Genomic DNA, 13,391 nt, shown 5'->3' with positions numbered 1-13,391 from the left:
TAGCCTACGTGTTAACGAATCACAGTGTATATTGCTTTATTGTATGTAATAAAATTATATGGAATAGCCCTATGTCAGATTGTCTTAAAGGATAACTCCACCCCAAAATGAAAATTTTGTCATTAATCACTTAGCCCCATGTCATTGCAAACCCTTAAAAGCATCATTCGTCTTCAAAACACAATTTAATATATTTTGGACGAAAACCGGGAGGCTTTTGACTGTCCCATTGATTGCCAAGTAAAATACACTGCCAAGGACCAGAAAAGTATGAAAGACATCATCAGAATAGTCCATCTGCCACCAGTGGTTCAACCATAATGTTATGAAGTGATGAGAATAGTTTTTGTATGCGAAGAAAACACAAACAACAACTTTATTCAACAATTTGTCTCCTCTGTGTCTCTCCACATCACTGTAGAAAAGAGAGAAATTCTGCTGAACGCTAACTGTGTACGCTATTCTGAGTGAGCTTCACCACAAGAAAATGTTTTCAATGTGAATTTACGCTTTAATCTGAACAACAACAGTGCATCCGGGCAGCACGGCTTACACAGAAGAGCATACGCTGCGGATATTCTCCAAAATGGCACTACACTGTTAGCGATGTAGAAGAGGAAAGGAGGCATTTGGACCAAAGCACTGCAAGGTAAGGGAGGAGGAGACTCAAAATGTTTCTAAACCTAAAATGGATTTTTGCCCCGTTTGTGTTGTTTTACTTTTTTCAAAGTTAAAGTATAAAACGTTGTTATTTATAATACACAGCATAGGATTTCCACCTATATAAAAGGTCTGCCGTAAAATCAGCATGCAGCACTCAAACTAAATTTTTGCCCATGTGAAGGATTTTACATGGATATTGGAGCATGAGTGAATTATAAAGCCATGTTTAGGCTACATAATGAATAGTTTAGCAACCAAATGTTACAAATATGGCAAAAATGGAAACGTTTCAGTTTTGCTTGAATGCTGTGTACAGTAAATGCCACTAGCCTAATTTGTGTTTTATTTAATAGTTTAATATATGTTTTTATAATTACTTGTTTTTCATTATTGTTCTGTTCTGAGTACCATTAAATTCAAAATATTTGTTGTTAAATAAAGGCAATTAAATAGGCTATTGTGTTTATATTTACCAGTATATAGATATAAATTAATGTAGCCTAACAGTTTTTTTTTTTGAAGTAAGATCAATTTCTCTTAGAAGATTACTTAATTTTTTTTTTCTGGGTTTCATTTCTCCATGATGTAAACTCTAGGTGCAAGGCTTCTAAACCAGGGTGTTTTTAAGGGCGTTATATTCAAATGATGATTGTTTTTTTAAGCCGCCACATTAATCAACATACAAGCATTCGTACGATGAGATTTGCAGCATATGAATGTTCACGAATCACGTGTGAATTCTGTCATACATTGATTTGTGCACACAGATCTGCACTCTTTTCTATGTTAGATTGATTAATGAGGCCTAGTGTCTGGTTCCACTCTTTGCCAAATTCTTCTGAGTGTGTCCACTGTATAAATTAAATATAGATTATTCTTTGTCAAAGCTGTGTTTTGTTATTTGCTCTCATCTCTTCTTTTGTGCTGGAATGTTTTAAAATAGATTGTGTAAACAATTACAGCTTACAAATGATAAAAGTTCGCATTCACTTCATTATTGTTAAATTTTGCAGTTAAATTGGCAGGTGGCCAGTATAAATTGCATGGGCACGAAAATTACGTCAGAATCACGACTGAACTCTAGCACAGCTGATCAAACAGCGACCACAGCGGCTAACCTAATGTCTCGTTCCTGCCTCTCAGGGAACCAAGGTTATGATAGTAACCAGAGACGTTCCCTTCTCGAGGCGGTAACTCAACATTAAGTCAGCTAAGAAGTATATGGGAAATGTATAAAATCCCGCAGTGATAGCAGTAATGATAAGCCCTGAACGGAGTCAATCACCCCCACACATAAGCAAGACAGTTCTAGCCAATGGCCGTGTAGCTAAGAGTGCTTCGCATCTGATAGTTGGAGTTAATGCATTTAGAAGAAATCTCTAGCACTAATTCTTATCACGGCTTGTCTTGAAAATCGAAGACAGTTTGATGTTCTTAGTAGAAGTCACACTGCAGGACTGTGTGCCTAATCTTCTGACACTGCCAGAAAAATTCGATCTCAACAACCATTAGTCGACTGTTGGTGAACATGTCAAACCAACGATCAAAGACTACAGATTTTAGCCTACGATTAGGATTTTTTTAGGATTTAAAATTTTTGTCTCAGATAATAAAATTTTGTCCAAAATCGCACATTGTGAGACAGGCTTTAAGCTGCAGACTTTGCAAAACAAAACATTTATGTCACTGCCAAACTTTTTGGCCATGACTGTAAAATACATTTTTTGTATGTTGTGTAATATTTTTGTGTTTCCGTGAAGTGAAAAGATGACATGAAGAGATTGCGCAGTCTTTCTCTTTTATAAGCCATTGATGCTTAATACAGCAAAACATGTAATGTAAGTCACAGTAGGCTAATGCGCTTATTTGATATTAATATGGGCGTGTTGCATGTGCAAACTTTCGCAAAAGACAACATACATTTTTTTTTTTTTTTTAACCTTTATTTAACCAGGAGAATCCCATTGAGATTAAAAACCTCTTTTGCAAGGGTGACCTGGTCAAGACCGGCAGCAGCATATAAAACGTAATACAAAAACAGAGGCACAAACAAATAACACAGAAAACTAAAACTAACACTTCAAATCATTTGCAATCATTTTACAATCTAAAAAACTTTTACATATTAAGGCATCTGCCTCTACGTCTTTCATGTTAGATTTAAATGCGTTTAGTGAGACTAAATCAGTTAGTTTCAAGTCCTTTTTTCAAATTATTCCATGCCGAGGGTGCAGAATACAGAAATTACTTCTTTCCAAATTGTTTGTCACTTCTTTCCCGAGTCTTTGGAACAGAGAGCATAAAAAAGCCCTGAGGAACGCAAAAAAGTGTTGCAAAATTAGATGTGTGTCACCATCATTAAATGTGACTAACAACCAGCCACGGTTAAATCTCAATTTATTTTTCAAATGGGTCGGGTTCCAGTCGGTGGTTTTAGCCTCATGAATGGAACTTCAGAAGGGAAGTTCATTGTTTTGAACCAAAATGAACAACTAAATCCTTTCACAACGCCATTATCAAAGCAGGGTACATCTCAGTCAGTTCCCTAGTGAATCACTCATGCACACGAGTCCATGCAATGGTAAAGAGACCATGGCTTAGTAAATATGGGACAATTGATTAATCGATTTAGTAAAATGTTACTACTAGTATTTATCAACAATAGGCAGGACCGTTATATTTTGTGTGTGGCAAAAAAAAAAAAAAAATGTTTTATCACAAATTTATTAAGCTGAAATTACTTTTTAAATTATTTAAAAGGCTTTACAAAAGGATTTAAAAAAACTTTTCATTTCTTTCTTTGGCTAAAGGTTTCATTGGTGCTTCCTCCTCATTACAAGTTTTCAGATGCTGTACAGTCTGTTCTTCCAAGGCACCAAGCACTGGCACGTGAACAGTCTGCTCCGTTGCAACTCACAATATGTGTACTTTCAACACTAAGACCTAAGGTAATATGTGTAAATGTTTACAGTTTTTTTTACTACAATTAAAATGTTCTTTATTGTTCTCAGTGGTGGGCAATGGAATCCCCTAGGTTTAAAAAAATGACAAAAAGAATCCCCTTGGTTAACAGGTCTGCTCTAGGGATTTCCATCTTGTTACCACCACCCACTGGACACCATTCGCCTAGCTGTGAGTATGCAAAATTATATGCATGTACTGAATATTTTAACATAAAACAATTAATAACTATTGAACAGACATTACAAAGAAAAATTATAATTTATACAAAAATGTATCAATCAATATACATATTATAGATTTTGCCACAATTATGTAAAACTTATCATGCAAATGAAATGTTAAAATTATCTAAATTACTTCTAATAATTTAAAAACTAAATAGTGGCGATTGGCCACTCAGAACTTGGTACTGTAACAAGTTGCTCACAAGCTGAAGCAAGTTTTCATAATGTTCTGCGCAAAATGGTTCAAGTGCAACTTTTGAAGTTCTTTAAAATGAAGACAACAGAAAATGTACGATTTTTTCCTTGATTGTAATTTGAAGGCATTCATGACATTATGTTATTGTGCTGTATGTGCACAACAGATTGGTAGACGAGCAGTTTTGAACGAATCTGTGATTTGAATGATTCAATAAATCATTTATTAAAAATGGATTTACTGCCACCTAAAATGTTAAATACCTCTTGCAGACACATAATAGGTCTAATCAGGATGTAACATGTCGTGCCACAGCAGTCTAACTTCACTTCTAATAAGTATGAATGGAACCTTGGGTATTTCCCGCTATGATTCAGACAAATAATCTGACAGCTTCATGGAAAAATGAAAGAAAGTGACTTGACAGGACAGACAGAAGAATGAGCTGTATTAATGAGCTTCTGTCACTTTAATTTTCTTTCTCCATCCACCAGTCCATTCCTACAATAAGATCTCTTTTCCCTCCCACTGTTTTTCTTTCCTTCTACTGCCCTTCTTATGTTCCAATCTCCCTTTTTGCCTTAGGATTCAGTTCTCCCCTGTCTTAAATGAGCAAACCTGCACTGAGAAATGGAAATTCATGCCTTATTCATAGGATGTCAAACGTGACTCAAAAGTTTTGCACCCATATACGGTGTATTGACATTATTATACAGCACCAGAACAGCCGCTCTGGGGTTAACACAGGATAAAGAACACAGATGAGCACATTGTGTACACATTTTTATCACTGACATTAAATATTTTTTTAGTGCAAGACATGAACATGACTTCACGAGTATCCTGGATAACCTCACGTAAACACAGTCTGTATCATTTGAGATATTTAATCATCATTCTGTTTTGAACTCCTTTGCTGGGAGGAAGAAAACAGTAATGGAAGCTACATGTATTTAACCATCGCCAATCCTCACAACTGCTTCCCTTCCTGACCCACCTGAGTAATTAGATCCCATCTGTCATTTTGTGTACTTCTGTTAGAGAAATATTACACTGCAACAATAAATTGAATACTAAATGGATCCCCTGAAATGCACTCAACTGTATTTAATTGGAGCTGAGATCCAGCACCTGCTCTAACCTGAAGCAGTTACAATGAATGGCATGAATGTCGCATAAATACAAATAAAGTCATATGATTATGGAAGCTGAGAACTGATGTGTTCAGAGAGAAGTAAAATATTTTCTAATCCCTGAAATGTTCTGCAGAAGTACTAAATTTATAATGCGAGCTTGCAACATGTCTGCGTTTTACCTTTTGTGTCTTTTTTCAGACACAGGATAAATGGTAAATGTGGTCTTTCTGAAACAAACATCAGTGTACATTTGCTAAAAGTTTCAGACATGTAAACAATAACTTGCTGCTGACATGTTATACATAAACCTGACAAATAGCGGAATATAACTAGCAGCCTACATTCATAATAAAAATCCTTTTAGGGTACACATATGCAGGGAATTTAAGTTTGGCCACAGATTATAGGTTTAGATGATCATTGACCTGGAATTGAGGTGACCTGATGCGTCTATTAGCACTGGCTATCAGTTTGACAAACCAAACCAACTGGTCACTGAGATCTGGGATTCTGCATATTGACCACCAAAATTTTCCCAATTAAATTTTGGGTTTCCCACTGCCACTTCTGTCTAGAGAGTTTAGAGGCCTGGGAGCTAATGTAGAGTGTAATATGACCAGAAGTGATCAACGTTAACTGAGAATGAGCCAGCAGTGCTTGGATAGAGGTTGTGGAGTATAGATTACCTGGGGAAGTAAGGCAACTTGCCACCCCATAAGCAGCATGTATAACAGTGGTTCTCATCCATTTTTTTCCACTGGGCCGCACTATGAAACTATCAAACCATTTCATAATCAATGTGGTCAGAGCAATTGGCTGGTAATCATTCATGCTGGTAATGGCTGATTTTTTAAGTATAGGAATTATAGTGGCAGGATTCAGACAAATTGGCACTGTGGCTTGCTGAAGCTGTTCAGAATATGCTTTCAGTACTTGTCCTAGAATGCCAACTGGGTCCGTAGCCTTTTTTCAGTTGATGCTGGATAATGCTGTCTTTACCTGATAGTTCTGATGAGTGAGTGGTTGGTCACTCTGGAAAACTGATGTCTGCATTTCAGTCTGTCCTCCTGTTAAAGCTGAATCTGTTCTCAAAATGAATGAAGAAAGTAGAAAAAACGGGAAAGACCCAGAGTCGCTGGGTGCATGACCCAAACACCATTCACTTAGATGCAAGATTTCTGTCTGTGTATAAGATTTAACATTTCTATTATTAACGCTGCTATAACTGCTGAAAAAAGAGCTCTGGGTCACTGTGACTAACTGCGCTGCCAACTTGCCTGCTTCAGAAACAGGCTGGCATCCTAACAACTATTCACAACCCAGACTTTACTGATCTGAATCAATGAGCCTTAATGGCAACAAAAGTCTTCAGTTCAGTGTATCAATTCTGTTGATGAGGTTGAGGTGAATGCATCATGAATGCACCCTGAAAATTAAATCCCATCACTTTGTGCAACAGCCGATCTTAAAAAATCAAGGGCCCAAAGCAATCAACTCCTGTCAACTCCTGTTATTATAAGGTAAGAAATACACATACCTCCATGAATGGGGCTCAGTCAAAATTCTTTGGGATTTCTACCAAAGAACACTTTATACCTACAGTACTTAGACTGTATCCAGGTAATCACAGTAAAGGCAGTCAACAATATTACTTCCTCTATGGCAATGTTCAGTTCCTGTCTGATGAACTTGCCAAGCTTGGCACTGGCCAATGCCTCAAACAGTTCAAGACGTGGGAAGGTTTTGCTCATCCCAATTCATTATTGTGGTACAGAGCTTCTGAAAAAGTACCTTGTAATAAAACCCTGGTCTTTCTGGGGAGCGTTATGGCCCAAACATAGATGGATTACACGGAAACACTCCCTGACTTTTCAGCGGCTAGTGACATCATTCAATTTAGGAACTTCACATCCCCTCAGGGCTATTCCAGAATATACTCTTCCTCATGCAGCTAGGTAACCCACCGCTGCATCAGAGCCAAGGCCCTTTGGAAAACTTATCTTCCCGTTGGGACTGACCTCTAGAAGGAAGGAAGTCATGACAGATGCCTCCAATTTGGGTTGAGGAAGTCTGTACAAGTGCAAACTGGCTTTTAGCTCCTGGTAAAACCTGGAGCACTGCTTACACATCAACTGCCTCGGGTTGATGGCAGACAGGTCTGGGAAGTTGGATGCTCAGTCCTCCAGATTCGGCTGCTATCGGCAGCCTCTTGGCCGATACCACTGAGGAATGACCTTCTCTCGCATGCAAAGGGCATGATTTGGCATCCCTAGCCAGAGCTGTGGAGCCTTAACATTTGTTCTTCAACTGCTCTTTTGTTTATCAAGGTGTCTCCCTTAATCAGAAGTTGCTTCCAGGTCCTACCCTTGGTGCCTTATTGCTAGGAGCACTTCTACTGTTTCAGCAGTACGTGGTCAGTATCAGCAGTAACATACGTTGTATGTTTCTCCAGGTGAGACTCCTACCAGAATAGCTTTGGGTACAATTGCAATGATGAGGTGACGAGGGGTGAAAGTTTGTTATACTGAATAAAGTTTGCTGATGCAGTGATGCATCCTATGATGCATATGTGGTGTAGATAAATGAGAATAACCAAGGTATGGTGAAGTTGTAACATACATGAGGTGTATTTTGTGTCATGTGCCATAGAGCTGACAGTTGAGAAATGTCTCTGCTGGTCACAGGAACTAGGAATGGCTGGAATGGCAGGTGAAACAGTGCCATTGCTATAAACCATATGCAAGAACACACACACAAACACACACACGTCTCTGTTTCCTGTTGCTGAAAAAGAACCTGTATATGTAGGAAACAGTCACGGCTCATATCAATATTTTATATGCAGTTATGAGAGAGGGAGAAAAGTTATAATAGGCGAGTTCGACTTGAAGCAGCACTGCACAGAATGATCACCGTATGACATCAAAGTACTGTGAGAGCGATTCGAATGCATTGGGTCCGTGTGCTCTCTTATCACTCTCGCGGTACTTTAATGTCACACAGTGATCCTTCTGTGCAGCGCTGCTTCAAGTCGAACGCTCCTATCAATTTCATTCGATTGCTTTGGAAATTGGCAGGCTGTAAAATTGTGTCGTATATCATCTCGTCCGTACGACTTTCAGATAAACTCACTCGTGACGTGTGCGTGGACATACGATCTTCCGACCATCCGAATTCGCACCGTGTACGCCCGCCTTAAGCTGCACTTTTAAAGCAAGTGGCACACCCATCTTAGCCTGTTAATTTTCCAGTTAGCCCCAAGCTCTTCCCAACCTTCACAAGGAGTTAAAGTGCCCCTATTATTGCTAATATGCTAATGTTTCAGTTTGACGTCACCTTGAAACAGCTAAAAGGCTTGTTTGAGATTAGCAAAATCTGCGTTACGTCCGCCTTGCTCTGATTTCATGCTTACGTGTGCCAAAAAACTCTGAAGTGTCAGGGTCTGGCTGAAAAGAAGGGAAGAAATTCTGAAAAATGTTTGCTACAAAACAGCTTTGACTTGAATAGTATGGAAAAATACTATGGATGTGAAATGGTGGCAGAAACCTGCTTGTTTGCAAATGTTCTTCTAAATTTCCTCCTTTGTGTTCAGCAGAACAAAGGAATTGATGCACATGATTACAAAACAGTGGTATTTCGATTACATCCACTTCATCTGTGATAAAAAAAAACGTGAACGCGTTGCTGACGTTTGCAGGCGACAAAACAGCGAGATTCAGGAAGTGTCCGACTTCAAAGGTCTTTTTTGGCCCCTCCCCTTACTGCAGCCGCCTACTGCAAGGCGCATCTCAAACAAGCCTAAAGATTCATTTTAAAAATCATTCATTTTCATGACTCTGAGTCAACTCTTTCTTTTGAGAGACAGTAACTTTATACAGGGTGCACTTTTAGATTTAAAACTTTTTTGTTCAAAATGTTTTCATTCACTTAGAGCTGTGTTACACACTGCATGAAATCTAATTTTCAAAAATCCATAACATGGGCACTTTAATTTCACAAGGAAATAATTTCACTCCTGGCAAGTGCCTATTTTATATGACATAAGTTTGGCCTAAAATGTGTTTGTGTTTCATACTTGCTATATTTTCTATTAAGGCATGTGCTTTGGTCATTTAAATGTTTATTGGAAAAGTGAAACTCTGTATTTATGTTCCCTTATAGAAACTACACACACACACCATGTGCTTTGTTCATTTATGTGGAACACGCTGTTGTGTTCTGTAAAACTTTGTGATTCTGCATATGACTGCTAGGCGGCAGTATAATAGTGTAAGTAAAAGAGTAGAGAGAGATAAATAATTCTGTTGTTGCTGTTAGACATGAGTTGTCAGGTGGTTTTCATGTAATAAAATCTCCATTGTATGGTTTCAGCTCTGGCCATGGTCCTTTTCATCTGCAACACCACACAGACCCAGAGCTTTAGACACTTTGACCAGCTCTTTGTCTGCTTCGGAGGTCAGCAGAAGGGAAAGCTGTCTACAAACAGAGAGGTTGGCCCACTGGTCAATGGATGCCTTCACCTTGGCGTACCAGACAAAAGGCGATCCATGCCTCCACTCAGAGTGTTGTGTCCTCCTGGACATTGGAGATTGCCTTCTGTGTGTTGGGTATGAAAAGGTCATTTGCGCGAGGCCTGGCTCAGTGAACCTAGTTCTGGCTTTGGCACTTTAACTTTGACTGAAAGTGAACGTCTTGGTTGTGTTGTGTTTTTTTTTTTTTAAGTCAACATTGTAATAATGAAAAATTACAAGTTTTACTCAATTTAAATCATTGAATAATTATTTGTAAAATGGTAAACTTAGTTTGATGTGTTGACTAACATTAAAGCACATGGAAAGTACTTGACCATAATTTAAACTAGTGTGCTATTTGGTATTACTTTTAAATTGAATATGTTATGTAGAATAATGTATTTTTGTTCAAAAAGTAATAACCTATTCAGTTGAACTAAATGCATCATATATATATATATATATATATATATATATATATATATATATATATATATATATATATATATATATATATATATATATATATATATATATATATTATATGTATATAATGTGAAGTGTGTGTGTGTATATATATATATATATATATATATATATATATATATATATATATATATATATATATATATATATTACATTTGGTTTGCACCAAGTATATTAAACATATTAAAATGTACTGCAAAAGTAAAACTTTCATGAATAATGATTTCAGTACGTTCTTGATAGAAATACTTCACATCATGCATTTGTTAAGAAAGTGATGTTTTATTGTGCAGCACTGTCTCAGAGGCCTGTGCATCAAGCAGATTTTGTGGCTGAAGTCCATTTGCTTCAGGGGCTGCTCTTTGCGAGCGTTCTGGTTGGTGGTCATATACTCCTTAAACTTATGAACCTCAGTCTCACACTTCCTTCAGTCCCGATGCTTAGCCAAATCAAGTTAATTTAAACAAATTTGAACAAATAGGCTACTGCTCAGCCAGGGAGCAGTTTCATCCATGCTGAAGTACAGTAAATAAATATTGTACAAGCTTTGCACTTCGGAGACCATGTGTCTATTGATTTTCACCAGAGACAGATACAGGAGAAAAGAAGTAAAACTTAAAATAAGGCTGCTGGGAAATGGACTAACATGGAGATGTACATTATTTAAAGTATGTTTGAAAGCAACCCGCAAGCAAAATTAGTAAATAGTGGTATATAGAAGTTGTATTTTTAGTTAAATTATTACTGAAAAACCATGCATTTTAAAAAATGCCACAAAAGGAAGCATCACAGAAAGCCTCCAAGTTAACATTATAAATAATCTTAGCACTTCACAGACTTCTGTTCTACATCAATAATGTATATTCAGAGGATGAACTGACAGTCTCTGGATTAACAAAGAACGAATCCGGCTTTGAATCTCTTTAGTTTTCAGTGAGTAGAGGATGGGATTCATGCAGGGTGGAAGGAGGGATGACAAAGACAAGCACACTGTTCTTACATTTGGGTTTATAACAATGCCAAAAAGTCCAAGATTGAAGATAATAAAAATTGGAATGAAGAAAATCGCCACTAACATGAGGTGCTCGGTGCACGTGGCCAGAGCCTTATAACGGCTCTGATTATTTTTCATTCTGAATACAGCAATCAGTATACCCATGTAAGTCAAGAAAATAAAAATCAAAGGTACAGCACTGAAGAGTGTAGATGAAGTAGTGGCAAAATTCCACTGGGTTGTAATATCGCTACAGGAGAGTCTTAAAATGGGAGCATAATCACAAAAATAGCTGTTGACCTTAAGAGAGCCACAAAATGACAGGATTGAGATGGATAAAGGATTGTACAGTGATCTAACAGAATTAAAGAACCAAACTGCACAGATTATATAGGCCATTCTGATGTTTGTGTTTATAGACTTCTGTTTCAAAGGGAAACAGATCGCAATGAACCTGTCATAAGAGAGAATACATAAAGAAAGTGATTCAAGTGATAAAAAATTATAGTAAATAAACATTTGCACAAGGCACAGTTTAAATGGCACAAAATTGTCTAGAACAATGTAAGTCTTTATCATGCCAGGCACAAGAGAGGTGCTGAGAATAAGATCAACCAAAGCCAGACTACCAACGGCCATGAACTTTGGGGCATGCAGTCGATGGTCATAGAAAATGATGGCGATCAGAAAGACATTGGAAATGATTGTGATCACATAAATCACAGTGAGGAACATGACATAGACATTACTGTAAGGCATTGAACTCAGCGCAACAATGTAAAACCCTGCAGGCTGAATGATGGGATCGCTGGTGTTCTGCATGCCTGTCCTTTTTTTACGTCCCAGCTTCCTTGCAGCGTGCTTCACTTTCAGTGAATAAACCAGAAACCTGTGAGAAACCGTCACAAACAGTGAGTACATATCCTTATGACATTCAACCAGAAATGTAGCAATATACAAACATACACTAAATATGCTACATTGATTATTCTTAACTCCATACATGCAATGATGCTGTGGTTTGCAGATAATGCAGACGTGCTGTTGTCTTCCCCGCAGTTCAGTTCCGGATCACTGTGTATCCTAAATGTTAACTCAAGAATCTTTTTGAGGGCAATATATTGATCCATTTTTCCTCCAGAGGTGTCATTAAACAGAAAAAGAACCACCGGTATCTAAATAGTCTTGAGAGAAAAGTCATTCATTAGTGGTGTTTACTAACTGAGCTTAATGATGGTATAATTAATTGCCTTTAGTTTGTTAGTTTTTGTGTTCAATTTTGTAACAATAAAACAAATTCTCAGAAGGATAATGCAAAGGAGGCATTATAAAAAAAATAATTATAATATAAAAAAACTTCGCATTTAAAGATAAAGGCTATAAAATCTTTTGAAGCAACCAGTTGATTTACTATATTTTATAATGTGTCATGCTCCATGGCCCATCGTCCCCTTGGAATTATAAGGTTCTATCTGACATTTTTGTCAAAATTGAGTTATTCACATATTCATATTCTGTGTCAATGTATTTAAAATTTAAATTTTATGTAGTGTAAATTATGGGACTTTTTATTTAAAAAACAAAAAGGTTCTATCTACACAGTCGAATGGAACACAAAAACTTTGAAGCTCAATATCTCAAAACTACTCGCAATGCAGATAGAACCTTATAATTCCAAGGGGACGCAATGTCCTCCATTTCTTTATGGTCTGGGCCTACCACTGTTCCTTGGAGTAGATCCAGTGGCAGGCGGTCCAGGGCTGTGTTCCACTTTGCTTTTATATAAACACTTGCAAACACTTGCAAACTTCCCTAATTTTTGAAGTGCATTCCACTTTGTGAAGTGGACTAGTCGATCCCTCCATTTCGACTATGTGAGCATCTACTTCATATGTACACTTCAGGCCGCTCCATATACTAACCATTCTAACAGGCCCTAACATGTCTACGTCATGATTTGGGCTGATTTGCATGACACCACCCCAAAAGTTCACGCAAAGAAAGAAGACGTAACTTTTATTCTCGCTGTTGCCGCCAGCACCATGTTGTGGAGATGCTGTGTGTTTCGTTGTGAAAGCGAAGCTACTTTGTTTGGTCTTCCAAAAGAGGAAAAAACTAGAAATCAGTGGTAAATTTGTACTTACAACACTTGCAGAACAGTTCAACCCTAATATTCTGATGTGTGCAGCGAAATTTAACGGAGGACAAGGACTGTTT

General features: G+C 37.5%; 1 protein-coding gene across 1 annotated transcript; it reads right to left on the bottom strand.

Annotated features, from left to right (window-relative positions):
- Nucleotides 1-11,030: 11,030 nt before the first annotated feature.
- LOC113107933 (olfactory receptor 24-like) lies at nt 11,031-12,056 on the bottom strand. Its single transcript, XM_026270766.1, has one exon. The coding sequence runs from the start codon at nt 11,994-11,996 to the stop codon at nt 11,031-11,033; it is 966 nt and encodes a 321-aa protein (XP_026126551.1). The 5' UTR covers nt 11,997-12,056.
- Nucleotides 12,057-13,391: the final 1,335 nt, after the last annotated feature.

Source organism: Carassius auratus, chromosome 8, assembly GCF_003368295.1.
Source record: "Carassius auratus strain Wakin chromosome 8, ASM336829v1, whole genome shotgun sequence".
Classification (NCBI taxonomy): Eukaryota; Metazoa; Chordata; class Actinopteri; order Cypriniformes; family Cyprinidae; genus Carassius; species Carassius auratus.
This window is presented reverse-complemented; position numbering and strand designations above follow the sequence as displayed.